This window comes from Micromys minutus (assembly GCF_963924665.1).
Source record: "Micromys minutus genome assembly, chromosome: 21".
NCBI classification, from domain to species: domain Eukaryota; kingdom Metazoa; phylum Chordata; class Mammalia; order Rodentia; family Muridae; genus Micromys; species Micromys minutus.
In genome coordinates this window covers 20,319,545-20,336,161 of record NC_137956.1, presented here as the reverse complement: position 1 = coordinate 20,336,161, position 16,617 = coordinate 20,319,545, and the positions used below count along the sequence as shown (strand labels likewise).

The following is a 16,617-nucleotide window of genomic DNA, read 5'->3' as shown; positions in this document are numbered from 1 at the left end:
GTGGCATCTGAGACAATAGACTCTTTGCATTTCTCAAAGCATTTCCTGGTCATTCAATCCAATCTATTATAGCGGCCCCTGTAAAGGGTGGTTAGTCACCATCTCCTCAAGAGGATTTATGGCATTAGCCATAGGCAGGCCCTGCTGCTCTTGAGGATTATAAGGCCTTACTGACACCATTTTTTCTTACTCTGCCTATTCTGTTTTCTCACCATTGGTGAGCACTCTGCTGATCATCTATCGCCTGATAGAGTGACCCAGACAATCTTTCTTATCATGTTATGGTTGCTACAATGTCCTTTTCACAATCATCACCTGACACCAAATCACTTGGCTTGCATAGCGATGGAGCATTTGGGGACACCTATATTCCTTCCTTCCTGAGGTAATGGCTGTATAGACATAGAATCTAAATTTTTCCAGTGAAAAAGTACACACTTAGAAATTCTATACATCTCAATTATTCACTTATAATCAAAACGTGAACCAAAGAATCACTGTGGCTTCTGTGAGACATAGTCATGCTTGGACTTCAACTTTAATTTTACAGGACCTCCCTATTTTGTCAAACTAGAGAGCGTAGTGATTCATCTTGTCACCTTCAGTGCCAGCTCAGGCTCCTTATCCGAAAGTCCCTAAAAGATCTAACATCCATTCCTCTGTGTGATATCATCTTGGTAAATGGCCATGCTGTGGCCTCTTGTGAAAAGATGGATCTTTTGATATTAGTCCTCATTCATAACCACTGATCTTCCTTTAGCTGATGTGGTCTGGGTCTGCAAAATTGCACAGCTCTATAAACTAGGTACTAGCCTGGATTTTCCGTTATGACGTTACGATAGTTCATCTGAGTCTGTCTCTCTTTATATCTCTCTCTGTCTCTGTGTTGGTGTGTGTCTCTGCATGCATTATCTCTCTCTCTCTCTCTCTCTCTCTCTCTCTCTCTCTCTCTCTCTCTCTCACACACACACACACACACACACACACACACACACACCCCAAATAATTACTATCTTTCATCCTTCAAAATAATATGAACCTGCATTCATTGTTATAGGTTTCTGAAATTCAAGGGAGCCTGATTTTTCTGAACAAGTTTTTCCTGTTGCTATAATTAGAACCAGTTCAATATTCCTAAGTAGACTCTGCCATCAGAAATCCTAAAATTGAACTGGTACTAAGGAGCCTACTTCCATAGTATCATTTTTCATTAAAAACTCTGATCTGTAGAAGACAGACATCAACAAAACACTTAAATGTTGACATAACCATCATGGCAAAGAATTCCCCTTGGGTCTACTCAGGAAGGACACAGGTGAGAGGGTCTAGACTTCCCATAACAAAGGCACTTGATTGCTGTCCTACTCAAAATCCGCCATGCCTCTGTTTATTGTCTCCCTGAGCCTTCTCAGGTCATCCTTAATCCTAGGTTAAACTAAATTCAGCATGTCTTTCTCTCCCTTTTTTCTATTGGTCATTGTCACATTATAGGTTTCAAAGAAACTTCCTGGCAGAACATTAGGTTTATCTCCAGATGTCCTTGGTATTGAAATCTAAGTGATGAGTCTATACATGTCAATAAATCCTTCTCTAACTACCCTCTTGTATTTCCCCTCTTGGTTTACTCCTGCATTTGTTCTTCTGGTTTATAATCTAGGACCTGAAATCTCAAGAAACAGTTTCCTCCTGTGGGAAGGATATTTCCTTTACCAGGTGTTTGGAGACCTCACTGGAGTTCCTGGTCAGAGGCAATGAATGTGGTGGCATGACAGACCTGGAGAAGGACAAACATCACTTTGTGAGTTTTCTGACATGACTTTATAGGTCTGTTCAAGGACTCTAGGCAAGCAGGTAATTTGGGGAAATCTGCAAGTTCAGTATTACCAAATGTTGCCTAATCAAGGAACTACCATCGTCCACCAGGGTTGTGGATTAGGAGTCTGGATGAGACCATGTCTTCAGTATCTTTTGCAGCTGTGCCTCTCTTACAATTAGACTGGGCTGGACTTTTGCCACATGCTCTTGCAGCTACAGAAAATGATACCCTAAAAGGCCAGGAAAGGCCTTGGTTTTTATAGGGTTCCTTAAGTTGGTTTTAACTGACATAGGCTGGTCATTTTCTTTATTTAAAGGCACCTAATCTAGCCATAGTTGCTATCCCCACCATATCATAAAAATAAAATGGTGAATGTATGCGTCCGCCTTTCTTTTCCCACTCATGCTCTACTAATCTCAAGTGAGGGTCTTCATAATTGCATGCTGCTGGTCATTCCTTATCCATCACACTAGGGTCTTCACTGCCATATGAATGGTGAGCTATCCAGTTCCCAAATCCCATCATAAAACCCTCTAGGCTAACTCTATTAATAATGCTATTTATTTTTCCCAGGGTTCCTCAAGAAGAATATAAGACTCACATATAAATAAAATTAATTACTTGGAAATGAGTTGGGGAGCAGTACAGGGCATTTGAGGGAGACCAGCCAATATTAAAACATGCTCTTCAGGCAGTGCCATGAACAACAACTAGTTCTGAATAACACTGGATATCCTGAGAAGTCCTATGAATGCTCATCAATACTGCCAACTTCCAGACTGAAGTGAGAAAGTATTCATTCATTAGCTCAACCACAATGCTCAAGAGAGGACCCACAGAGATTAGACCCATGCATTTCTAAGAGCTGTGTGGATTTTCTTCAGAATGAGAGAAGTCTCAGGGAGCAGAAGGGGAGGCCCATGTAAGAGCTCACGGCATCCAAGCTGTTGAGTTACAACTGTGGGAAGTTGGTCAAAGGCTGATCCCAGAAGCAGTGGTGGGAGAAAAATATGAGGCCAACAAGATTGTGAACACAGAATGCTTGGAATCTATGCATCAGAATTTGAATGAATCCAGGGTTAGAAAATGATTCTGTATATGGCCTATGTGTCATGCTGACTAGTTTTATGACAACCTGACACAAACTAGAGTCACGAAAGAACAGAACCCCAGTTACGAAAATGCTTTCAGAAATGTGGTAATTCTTGGCAAGGAGTTATCATTACTTTAATGGTATTTTAATTCAATCAGAAACTAAAGCTAAGTTAATAAAATGCCTTCATAAGAATTACAAGACTGAAGGGGGCTATAAATTTTATTTTGGAATGTTTAATTCTTGCTATACTATTTTAATTAACTCTTTGAGAATTCACACATGCACACTATGTATTTTGATCATATTCATACCTTACTCCTGCCCCTTGCTCCTCCCTCTCACCCCACCCTCTTTCTGTCTTTCTGTCTTTCTTTCTTTCTTTCTTTCTTTCTCTCTTTCTTTCTTTCTTTCTTTCTTCCTCTCTCTCTCTAAGATGTAAAATTTAAATGTAGCAAGTTAAAGGAAATACACTATTGCCAAAATAAGTTTTGGTTCATTTTTTCCCCACAAAGCCCAACATTTTATTCCTGAGTATAACATAGGAAACGGCATAGAAAGTATTACATGGGCAAGTTCTTCTCTGTAACTTAAACTTCAAGCTCTGGAAAATGTAGGACGGTAAAATCCATTTACATGGGACCAGTAAGAATTCTAATAGTAGGGATGAGAGATGTAGGACTCATTGTGCATTTCTGCTGAGAATTTAACAGCATTAAAAAGAATAGCTTTTACTTCTTAGATGGCACGGTAATAAGAAAAAAAACTGTTTAAACTTGACTTTAATCAAAATATTTAAATGAATTCAACTTATATTAGAGGTAGAGAGAAAACCAAAATACTTCTAATTCAGTGATCAGAATGGTTAAATTGATTTTAAAAATTCTTTTTTTTCCCTTACAACCTTATTTTTAAAAGAGAGATACATGAATAGATTTTTAAAAGCATTTTGGCATAACACTATATGAATATATTTTTGTCAGTACTTAATTCTTTTAGAGGTTTGATAGCATGCATTGAAATCCCACTAGTTACCATAAACGCTTTTAATCACTTAATAAATTTATATCAAAAAGGAACTATGAAGTTAAACACTTTAAAAATCACATTATATTTAGCCTTTTATTGCTATATCACACTTCACAGGAAAGAAAATGGTAAATGATTATACATAATGATCAAAGGCTAATTTTGCTTTTCATTGAAGAAACACATTTTCTTGTGTGTATGCTGGTGAATTTTTTGTCAACTTGATGTAAAACTTGATAGACGCACTTGGGAAGAAGGAATCTCAACTGAGGGATTGCCTTCATCAGAATTGACCTATGGCCATATCTTTGAGGCATTTCCTTAATTGTATCAGCCCACTGTAGGAGGTGGCATTCCCTAGGTTGGCATGGACTACATAAGAAAGGTAGCTGAGCAAACCAGAGGAAGCAAGGCAGTAAGCAATATTTCTCCATAGTCTCTGCTTCAGTTCCCACTACTGGTTCCTGCTGTGCTCCTGCCCTAGTTTTCTCCAATGATGGTCTGTGACATGAAAGTGTAAACCATTTAAATAGTTTGTTCCGTCAAGCTGCTTTTGGTCATGGTGTTTATCATAGTAAAAGAAATCAAATTAAGTGGGGGGAGTACATTTAGTCTCATATTCTCTTTCATGAAACACTTGTTCCTGCTTTTGCTCCATTTTCTAATTTTTAACTGTTTATCCTTGATGTTTCTCTTATATAGTGTAATATTCAAGTGTTTTCTCTTTGGCTTATCTTTTCACTCTCCTATAAGGGCTTTTATAAAATAACACCTTTTAAACTTGATGAAGCCCAATTTATCAACTTTGTAATTTTTTATTTATATAACAAATATAAAATCATCTTGTTAATTGTCTTATTTAGAAGTACAGTCAAATTTTTATGGTTGCTGGTACCCCCAGTGGCCATTTACAGGATTATTGGAGAATTATTTTTAAAAGTTTCATAAATGAATCACCATTCATGTCGTCACAGTACAATTGTAAACTGGCAGCCCTGCATACCCTAGGGAAAAAGCATCTGCCCGTGTTTCAGAAACATTTAAATCATCACAAAGATGACTGCACAGTTTCTCAAAATTCTATTATGTACAATTATTTTTTATTTTTCTTAGGGAAAATTATAACATCAGCTAAAACTTTGAACACTAGATTTCATATGTAAAAGAATTAAGAAAAATTTTAATTAAAACAAAGGGAATCAGGATATGAACAAATGGAGAAAAGTAAATAGTAACAATAACAAATAAAAACAACTCTATATGGCCTTTTAAACTTAATTTTCTTATGACCAGGATAACACAAAGCTTTCAGTGTCTTTCCTATTACCTACTCAAGTAAAGGGAACCCACATCCGAAGAAGAGGTAAAGAAACAGTACTTTGTTAAATTTAACTGTTTTTTAAATAAATTTAACTAAATTTTCTATTTCTTAATTCAATCTCAGGATGTCCTGTGTCTGCATCTCTCTGATGTTTCAGGTCTTACAGCTGCTATGCTGTGGATGTTGACCACATTCTCACGCTGCACTGCTGCTGTTAAAAAAACAAAAACAAAAACAAAATGAGGGCTCTTTGTCAGGTATAGCTCTTATTTCTGAGAGCCTCAACTTGGAGCTGAACAAAACAAGATGTAGATCAAAGTCTGCAGCAGTCCAGGAATAACTCATGTGAAAGCTATAACAATTATGAAGAACTTTTAACATAGAAATTTTTGCTCTATCCCAGTGGTACTTAATGGTGTTTCTCACTTACTTTTCCATTTCATAGACATTTTAGATGTATGCTTACCATAAGAGTGAGTATTATGCAGTATTTAAAATTAGGCATCTTTCAGTCAACATGTCAGAGCAGGAATCTTGAATATGCTTCTCTTTAGTTTTGTGAACTTCAGAAATTTATTCTTTAAATATTAGCTTCTCTATAGTGTTGCTACTACTATCTACTTTAAAATATAGTTAGCAAAATTGAGTAACTTAAAAATATATGCACACATGCTCAACACAAAGTTCTCAAAACATAATTAAAAATAATAAAATCTAACAATTAAACTTGGAATCAAAAACTTAGTGAGTGGTATACCATATAATTCAGTATGAAAATTTTTGAGTGTTAGCCCCTTGACTCTAAAGACAGAGATACATGGCTGGAGCTGCATTTGTTGCTTTGTGGAGCTGGAACATGGCCCCATTTTTATATTAAACAAATCTTGACCTCAGAGATCTGCATGGCTCTGTCTCCTAAATGCTAGAAATAAAGTACCACCAGGCCTGGACCTAAGCTTTTCTTCACCTAAAACTTGCTCTGTCCCAAGCTGGCCTTGAACTCAGAAATCTGATTATCTTTGTCTCCTATTTAAAGGAGTGTACCACCATGCCTGGCTTTTTTATGGCCACTATTCCTCAAGATCCAGCTCAAAGGCCTGTGTCTTCCAGACTCAAGATCTGGATCATTTCTGGATTGTAGTTTGCTCCAGATTAAAAATTCAAACTATTCCTTCTTCAACTGCAAACACAAACAATAAGTTTAGCTGGGTGGTATCCTGCCTGAGATCACTACTACCTAAATCTGTTTATCTTTTTGAACACAGGATTCATCTCCATTTTACTTCCTGGTGCCCCTTTATTACTTAAATCATACGTTTTGTATTTATTTTAAATACAAGCTCCTGTTTTTTAAACTATTCCTTTACCCACGATGCAGTTTTTTCCTCTGCTGACCAAATCATGTCTCCTTTCTTAGTATATTTCTGACTGACTCATTAGTGCAGCTGTCTCTGTTCTTTCAAGTCTATGAAGCCCCTCATCCAATTCATAATTCCATCTTTATATTTTGTGTAGTTGAGAAATCCTGTGAAGAACAGTTCTCACACTGATTTATATACTCTTGAACTCATGTTTTCAGAGTTCTTTCCCACAGCCTTAAGGGCCGTCCTGAAAGAACATCAGACACACCCTCACCTTCTGGAATTGTGCTCTTTTGATTGTCATGGAGTGATGAACCTTGGCAGAGAGAATATTCCCTAGTAACCTTGGCAAGGAAAACATTCCCCAAAGGAGGAACATGAAATTATATGTTTATATATATATAACATATAACATAGGTATATATATGTCTATCATTAGAGGATATATATTTTATATAAACACTATTATATCTATATATGTGTGTGTATCCTTAAAGGATATATATTTTATATAGATATTATTATGCAAACAAGCCTTACACCTACAACCACTATCAGCACTCAAAGAGCTGCTGGCTCTGCTTCAGGGGCAAGAACTGTGTCACATGGTCCCTTCCACTGCCATGCCAGACCCAGCAAGAATTCTTTGAAGGATCCTGAATAATGAACTCACCTATTTTATGTTGTCAAAGATAATGTCCTTATATAGACAGTGTGCTAGGGTGAACAAGTGAAGAAGTAGGAGGCTAGAAAAGTAGATCAGGAAATAATGTTTTGGGTCAAGGCATCGGCACTTAAGATTTAGAGAAGCAAATAGAAGGGACAGTCACATTTCAAAGGTAGTTTGACATGACTGATTACACATATGGAAGAGAAAACTCTGAGATTTCTGTCAAGTAATTACATACTGTGTCACATGGTATAATGAGAAGTATAGATAGAGAAACAGGTATAGGAAGAGAAGAAAAACCAAGGCTTCAAGGGTGGAAGGAAATGGCTCAGTGGTAAGTGTTTGTGGTGCAAGAATGGGCACCATGTAAAAGCTAGATGGGAGAGTAGCAGATGGCTGTAACCACAGCATTCAAAGCAGACAGAGGATCCTCAGAGCAAGCTCGATAGCTAGACTAGTGAAGTCAGTAAGCTCTGGACATTAGTGATAGACCTTGCCTTAATGCATAAAGTAGAAAACAATTGAGGAAGATATCCAATCATCAACCTGTAGCCTCTGTATATGTGCACACGTAGGAGTTCGTAGACACATGCATTCACATATGCAAAAGAACAAGGCTTCCATTATATTAGAGATGGCTCTAGTGGTGATGGGGTTAGTGTATGCACTAAAGAGGTAGGAGCAGATGGATCTCTGAGTTGGTGGTCAGTTTGGTGTACAGAGAGATGTTCTTAGGATATTATGCGAATATATATGGTTGGATGACCATATATAGAACACTAAAGCTCAAAAGAAAATTTAGGACAAGAATAAATGGGATTTGATATTAACTGAGGTTATGTTGTAGAAACTTGTTTTCTTCAATCTAACAACACCCTTTGAGAAAATCAGTGAAACTATCAATAATTGTTTTAGTAGCCTGTTGTATATAGAAACTGAATTAGAAAATCTAACAAAAGAGGAATAAGGTGGAAATGAGTCCCTAGAATAGACTGGTAGGAGGAAAGAGAATATTCAATAACAGGTAAATACAGAACAAGGTGGGCATTTTTTAAATGGCATTTTAGACAGAGGATCTCTCAGCATTAACTTCCCCAGATAGCTAAAGTGAGACGGGGAAATATCAAGTAAGGTTTAAGATCTGTTAATGGTTGAAGCTCCAAGTTGTATGTTGAAAGAAGCCACCGGAACAGATAAGACACAGACATGGCTTACAGGTCGAAAGAGAAAGAAAGAAGAAAGTACAGCCTATTGGAATTCTCTTCTGAGAGAGAGACATGGGCATCTTCTCAAAATGACTGCGTGTTATCAGAGGAAGGATCAATAAAGGAAGAAAGGTATGAAATAAGAGAAATAACTCTGGGTTTTCATGGACTAAAATTGTTCTTGTGACTTGGGGGTTTTGGTGCTCAAATTAAGTCAGAAAGTCTCAGAAAAAATGGTGGAGGTTGTTAATTCCACAATATAAGTGGTGGTGAGGAGTGGGGGTAGAAGATGGTCAGCATATACAATAGGAACAGAATCTACTAGTACAAATAGCTAAACTATTGATTAAATACTCAGTTTGAAGAGACTAAGTTCAGAGCCAGGCTGACTCCATGACAGGCTGTAAACTGTCAGTTTGGAGACTAGGCCTACGTTTCTGTTTCCCAGAAATAAAAACCTGGATTCAGGAACCTGGTGGTCAGCCAAGCTGTGCCGTGAGGGCAGCCAATCCAAGAACACCTTGTTATCTGGCCTAAAATAAGAATAGGTAGCTAGAATGAATAAGAGACCCCCCCCCATAAAAAACACTCCTGGAAGTCTTCTAACCAATTGTAGAATCAGTCAGGCCTCTAGAGACAGAGCTAACCAATCAAGGTAAAAGGTCTTATACCCCTCCATAGAATTCCCCTAACCGACAATAAAAGCTAGGTCTGCAAGCCCACTAGGTGTCTCCATTTCTGAATAGGGAGACCCCTGCATGCGGAAATTCTGCTGAATAAATGCTTTTTGCTTTTGCATACTATTTGAGTTTGGAGTGTCATTCTCCAGCGATCTTGTACCCTAAGAAGTTGATAATTAAAAAAACAAAACAAAAAACAAACAAACAAAAAAACCCTATGGTGAGTGAAACTGAAATGAGACAAGTGGGAAAATCCCCAAACTTTCCCAGCTTGTGTATATGACTGGTCACCATAATTCTTCTCACTCCACTCCTTCAACAGTTGTCTGGGCTACTTGTCTGTTTCACAGTACCAATGTCTACAGGGCAAGGAATACACTCAATTCGATGTGTACTAAAAATAAAGCCATAGGCTGAATTAAATTGACTTGTAAACTGTAAGAATTAAATAATGTGTGTAAAGCTCTCACCAAGCTTAGTTGGGTAGTTTCTAGCTTGTACACACTCAGATGTCAATATGTATTGTTAAGTGAAAAGTTCAAGCCATAAAGGAGGCACAGAATTATGTATACCAGAGGCAAAGCCCTTGACTTTTTGAATTTGAAGATTTTACTTCTATTCCAAACTGGTGTCTTCAGATTTGGTGTGCCTATGTGCGTATACGTATCCAGAGAACGAAAGAAAAGAAGGGGGTAGAGAGAGCAGGTAGGGAAAGGGAGAAAGAGCAGGAAAGAAAGAAAGGAAGGAAGGAAGGAAGGAAGGAAGGAAGGAAGGAAGGAAGGCAAGCAGGCAGGAAGGAAGGAAGGAAGGAAGGAAGGAAGGAAGGAAGGAAGGAAGGAAGGAAGAAAAAGGAAAACCTCAAACAAGTCACTGTAGAAGATGGCTTTGAAAAGTGGGATAAGGGAAAACCATAGCTGTTTGAGCTAGTGCAAAGGCTCTCACTGAGATCTTAGTGCTGTGTATTTTCAAATGCTTGTCCACTGGGTGGCGGACGTCTCTTCTAACACCAGAATTATTTCTAATACGTTTGTATTGTTCTCACAACACCCAGACATGGATTATTACGTGAAGGAAATAAACCCTCGTAAATCGTTTTTAAAACTTTCAACCGGAACAACAGAGTTCAAATGAAAAGGCTGGAAAGAAGAGCAACCAGCTGCAGAAGGGGTGAGCACAAAGTTTCTAAACTACAACTCCCAGGAAACCATGCGCTGGCTCGAGATTTTTGCGCTTGCGCCCCGGGTCTTCGCGGCGGGCTGGCAGAGCTCAGAATTTCAGGGAGGGAAGAGAAAGCAGGATGTGCACACTGCTGTCAGGCCCACACCTCTTACGGCCGCCACACCCTGCAGAGCCACGGTGGTTCCAGTCTTTATTTGAAAATCACCAGAAGACTGACAACTTGTCTGTTTTGTGGGTCACGTGGCACGGAGGATCACGTGGCACTCCGGAGCCCGCCGGTGGAAGTCGGTTGCCCTGACAACAGCTAGCTGACCGGGACTTTCCGGGAGAGCGCGGGCTCCCAGGAGCAGGTAGGTGAGGTGTTGTGTGGTTCGCGACCCTGTTATTGTTTCCAGGTTGTACCTCAGGCCGGGTCTCCGAACTTTGTTTTTCGTCTTACTCCGCTCCTCTGCCGGGACTCCAAGTCGGTTGTGTCTTTGCTTCGAGCCAGACCCCAAATCTGCACTTCCTGCAGCCTGGGCACACCTGGCTGAGGGCCCTTCCGTGGGGTTCGCCTCTAAGCTGCTTGTCCAACTCCTTATCCTGTCCCTTGGACCTATGGGTCGAAAATGCAAAGAAAAGCATTAGGTGTTCTCCTGGAGGACAGTGGACAAACTAGACGCTCGAGTCCTCCCACTGCCGTCCCATAGAAAAGCAAACTACGGTTTGTTTGTGTTGCTCCAAAGAGTTAAATCCAAAAGTTAGGACGGATCTGAAGATAGCCTCACCTATCTGAAGTTGAGCTTTGTGCTGCAACTTGACTAGATCCCATTCAAGGTGTTTGGGGCATTGTTTCTTTTAGCATGCTCTTGCTTCAAGAGAAACATAATTAGTGCATGCCTTTAACTTTCAAGGGTATTTTGTGCTCGTTGGGGACGTTTTAAGACATGGTTACTGTATAGCTCAGACTAAACTGAAACTCAGGCTTGTGACTCAGGCTGGCCTCCCAACTGAAAAGCTGTCTTGTCTCGTAGGAATTTCAGGTACACACCACTAAATTATTTATTATATTCTGAGTCTGATAAATTCACTTTGTTTATATCTGGGGAAAATTCCTGATAGTAGAAAGTCTATTTTGCAAAACCCTCAATCTGAAAATACATAACAAGCAGCCCAACCTGTACTGTGCCTTACAAGAAAAAAAAATTGGTCTCTCCACTTCCTGCCTTAAAAAAAAAAAATTCTCCGTGAGGACCTCGATTCTGAGAGGCATTATGGGATGAAATGTAATTACCAAGCTTGAGAAGATAACCTTCACTAGCTACTTTCCCAAGTCAGTTAGTTTCAGTGAATTAGACCTCCAATGACGTATTGCAATTGCAGCATAACTGTCAAGTTATATCACATACATGTGCCTATGTGTAAGACTGTCAAGTCATATCACATACTTGTGTCCATGTGTAAGACTGTCAAGTTATATCACACACATGTGTCCATGTGTAAGACTGTCAAGTTATATCACACACATGTGTCCATGTGTAAGACTGTCAAGTTATATCACACACATGTGTCCATGTGTAAGACTGTCAAGTTATATCACACACATGTGTCCATGTGTAAGACTGTCAAGTTATGTCACACACATGTGTCCATGTGTAAGACTGTCTGTCAAGTCACATCACATACATGTGTCCATGTGTAAGACTGTCAAGTCATATCACATACATGTGTCCATGTGAAAGACTGTCTTGATAAGTTGAAGTTTAAAGCATTGTTGTTTTAATGGCACTTTTTTCTCAAGAGTTGTGTATTTTTTCTTTTGTTTCTGTCATTTAGTGTTTCCAATGCTGTAAGTAAGTTTAGGATGCTTTTCTTGTGACGTCAGAATTACTAACCATGGCTCACTATTCCAAAGAAGACCTAGATGAAGAATTTGAACGGTTTATGAAGGAGGTAAGCTCAGGCCTTGTTTATTGTAACATTTATTGTAAATTTGACTTGTAAGGGCCATTTCCTTGAGTGCTTTCATCTGAAAACATAATCTGCCCCATCGGCACATGCCTCCTACTCCCACCTACAGAATTACCCAGCAGTCCTCAGTACTTTCTCATGTCAAATACTGCCACCTGTCAGCTCAATGCCATCTTCTCACCCAGTCTACCCAGCAGTTCCCAGTGACGCAGCATTCACTCCACGGTGCATGTGTGCATGTGCTCATTCGCAAACACACACACACACAGAGAGAGAGAGAGAGAGAGGAGAGGGAGAGAACTGTGTTAAACAACCATTTTGCTCAATTTCTAGTTATAGGAGAGTGGTTCAACCCAGTTTTTTTTTAAGTTAACTTTCTTCAGTTACTCATAACCCATTCAATTCACCCACTTAAAGTATGCACGGCAACTGTTTTAGAATTCATAACCTTCACCATAGTTGCAGAATACATGTATTATTCCTAAAACGAAACCCCTTATCCTTTAACTGTTTCTCTTGGCTCCTTGTCCTTCCCCAGCCTTAGACGATCACTTACTGCTTTGTTTCCAAGTTTGGCTGTTACATATATTTATAAAAATGGAACCATAGAGGATGTGTGGTCTTTGAAGTCTGGCTTTGTTTTTTACTTAGCATGGTGTTTCAGGGTTTATGTATGTGACAGCATGCCTTTAGTGAATCGTTTGCCATTTTATAGAAACAATGCACCTTGCTTATTAAGTTTTCAGTTGACAGCATTTGGGATCCTTCTATTTTGGACACTCATGAATCATGCTGCTCTGAATAATCATGCAAGTGTGAGTGTGGATATACATTAATCTCTTCTGAATACTTGCTAGCCATGAAGTTGCCGGATTGTAAGCTCTGTTGTTCCCAGCAGCCATATATTCCTTTATGAAGGCACTGATGTTCACTACCTTTACTCTTGGAGGCCCAGGTTTTTGATTGTTTGATGGCAATAACCTTCAAAGCAGTAAAGAAGATCTTGAAAGTCAGAAGACCTGCAGTGTATTGGAAGGGAGGATACTCATCCCTTGTCTTTCTGATCTTTACTATAGCTCTGAATGGTCAATGGTTCTATCCCTGTATGTAGACAAAGAAACTGGGGTTCGGAAGGAAAGAAGTGGAATGTTTCGATGTGGTAGTGTGTCTAAAGACCAACTGGGAAGTGATAGAGATACCAGACATTCAGACTGATAATAACTCAGAAGTTCAGATGACTGCCCTGGTGTCATCCTAGTTGGACGGCTGCATGTAGCAGTTGGAGGAAGGCTGTCCTTGGTGTCCTCAGTTGATCTGGATCACACGTGCTATCACTCTTTAACACTTGCAACTGAGACAGGCATTTTCCCCCTGGGTTTCAGGTTCTCATAATTGATCTCTTCGAGGTTGTTTAAAGAATGAGATAAACCAGGTGCAGATCCTAACACTGAGAAGGCATGTGCCAAGCATGATTTCTCCCCAGGGAGTGGGTAAGGGGGTATAGAGGGAGAATGGAAAGGATGGTGAACACAGTAAGAGTAACTTTTATTTGCCTCATGTAATTGTCATCTCTGAGGCTCACTGCCTCCATCTGCTAACCCAGGCCTAGTCCTGGAAGCTTCTAGCCTCTACACAATGTAATATAGATAGGCCTAGAATGTTTTCAGCCTCTGCCACTTACTGCTGAATATACTCACCCTTCCCTGTCCTTTCTGAGCTGTGGCTGGCTTGTTCAACTCAGCTGTTCTGGATCAGAATCCTCTCCCAGCTGATTTATTCAATCTGACCTTTTCTCTGAATTGCTCTGCTTGGCCTAACTCTAGCAATCCTTTCTAATCTTCTGGCTCCTTGTTCTGAATTCACCTTTGTGTAGCTTATTCTTTCTTTAGCCTATCTCTGTAAAACTCTCAGTAAAACTGCCTCCTCCCTCCCCCCAGCCCCACTGTCCTGCTGTCCACGGACTCTATCCTGTACTGTACTCTTGTCTTCTGTACTGTCTCTTTCCCACAACTACCTCCCCTTTCCCCTCTCTTCTCATGAAAGCTGGGCACATTCTCTTCTCTCAGATCTTTCTCTGATTTGTCACTTTTTCTGCTATCAATTAGACATCACTTTCAAACGTGGGTGCTTCCTTCTACAAGCTAAGTTTGCCTTTATTATTTGGGATTAAAGATGGGTACTAAGAGTGTGTCTGTATACCAGCCTGAGGAGCTAAAGATGTGTACAAAGGGCTGAGACACACCTTAACTTAAAACAGGTTCAAATATCCTGTAACAGCAGTCAACAAGAAATCTTGTGTTGGAGAAGTGGGCTCAGGAGCCCCTAACTGTTAACTAGCTATGTACAAGGCCACAGAGCTGAAGAGGAACCTGGAAGGACACTGCTCAATCATAGGCAGAGCATTCCATGGGCTGTCAGTCCCCATGATGTAGTCAGTGGATGACTGGCCAGTTTTTCTTTGTGATGGGCACTTAGAAAGTGGACACTAGAGGTATATAGTGCTGAGTGGGAAACTGGGAGAGGAGTGGGAAGGGGGAGGCAAAGTCAGAGAATGGAGACAGTGAAACTTCATAGCTAAGGAGCCAGTAGAGGGAAGGTGACTCCTCTGTGGGCTATCTAAAGAGCAGAAGAAGAAATGGTGTTTTCTGAGTTGGGAGGCAGTCTCCCAGACTCCAAGCTGGGTGCTGGGCTGAGGATGAGGGTGTCCTTTAGTTCTCTGCTGTCTCTGAGAGGAAGGCTACCTTATTGGCTAAAAGGGAGAGTGTTCTTGAGGTTAGGAAAAGGGACTCAGAATTATAGTAAAATACTACGTAAGGAACAGAAAGGGACAAATACATACATGTTTATCAATGTCTGGCACAAAATGTTTACTTCTGTGGTTACTACATCTTTACCCACTGAGACCCCAGAACAAGTTGTAACAAGTTTGCTCAGTTGCCTCTTGTTTTTAGGCCCTAGAAAATGTCCAGAATGTAGGATTTTATCCTCTATTTCTTTCTAAGCAGGTATATTGATCATATTTTCTTATTTTGTTGTTGTATTTGTTTTAGCTAGTGTTTCCATTGCTGTGAAGAGAAACCATGACCACGGCAACTCTTAATAAAGGAAATTATTTAATTGGGGCGGGCCTCCAGGTTCATAGAGTTAGTACATCATCCTCATGGTGGAAAACATGGCAGCACACACACAGACATGGTGCTAGAGAGGTAGCTGTGAGCTCTACATCTGGATCTGGGACAGCAGGAAGAGGATGGACTGGGACCTGGCTTGACATTTGAAACCTTCAATGCCACCCTCAGTGACACACTTCCAACAAGGCCATACCTCCTAAGAGTGCCACTCCCAATTATCCTATGGGGGCCATTTTCACGCAAACCACCATAGTATCTTGTTTAATTCTGCATATTAGTCAGCATACAAAGACATATACTTGATTTTTAAGTTTGGCCACCAGTGTCTGAAGGTGGGATTATACGTTATTTCTTAGGCCTTTGCTCATATGATAACTGAACTGTGAGAACTAAAAGAAAACAAACATGGTAGTAATGTCTGGGGTTTCGTAATTTGAAGTGGATTTTAACATTTAGTAACCTGTATTTAATTCAGCTTTCAGATGATTCTTTTGAAAATTCAAGTAAATCACCTGGAAAACCTAACAAAGAAATGAAGAAGAAAGACCCAGTGCCTTGGTGGATAGCTGGAGATGATTTTGAAGATGATGGTAAAGCCTGCTAATGTTTTGTTGTTGTTTTAAATCATTTGACCACAAGAGGTCAGTCAAGACTTAATTCTGCACTGTATCATTGCACCATTACCCTGTAAAGGAAATTATGCTGATGGTATGGATTTCCGAGGCTTGACTTGATTCTCATATTATTCAACTTTGCTCTACATTATGTAACTAAGAATGCCTTTTTGCATTAGTTTGCATTAAGATCATTTATATGCATTCAGAAGGAGATAAATCAAGTATATTTATGGTAGTTTAACGAATAACCTGCCACTATATTCATGTAACCAACTAACAAATAAGTATAATGTGGAATCTCAGTTTGCTAATAAGTCATGAAAAGCAATTTACTTCCTCATCTGTAACAAATGCATTCATCTTCTCTGATATGTCTTTATACTTTCCCAGGATGTCCCCAGTCAGTCACATGCAACGTGACTTTAAGTGTTGCTTACATATATAATAGGTGTGCATCATATGTCTATGGCCTGAAGCAAGTGCTTGATGCTGCCACAGTCATAGAGAAAAATAACTACTGATGTGTTTGCAGTATTTGTGGGTCAGGGGTAAGCACAGCCATGGT

The 16,617-nt window shown here is 39.7% G+C and overlaps 1 protein-coding gene across 1 annotated transcript in view; it reads left to right on the top strand.

Moving 5' to 3' along the window:
- Positions 1 to 10,608: 10,608 nt before the first annotated feature.
- CEP162 (centrosomal protein 162) overlaps positions 10,609 to 16,617 on the top strand; it is a 54,640-nt gene continuing 48,631 nt past the window's right edge. Inside the window, exons 1-3 of the mRNA XM_080934715.1 lie at positions 10,609 to 10,704; positions 12,170 to 12,286; positions 15,911 to 16,025. Coding sequence (XP_080790841.1) covers positions 12,230 to 12,286; positions 15,911 to 16,025 — 172 coding nt within the window. The 5' untranslated portion in view covers positions 10,609 to 10,704; positions 12,170 to 12,229. The remainder of the gene's footprint in view (positions 10,705 to 12,169; positions 12,287 to 15,910; positions 16,026 to 16,617) is intronic.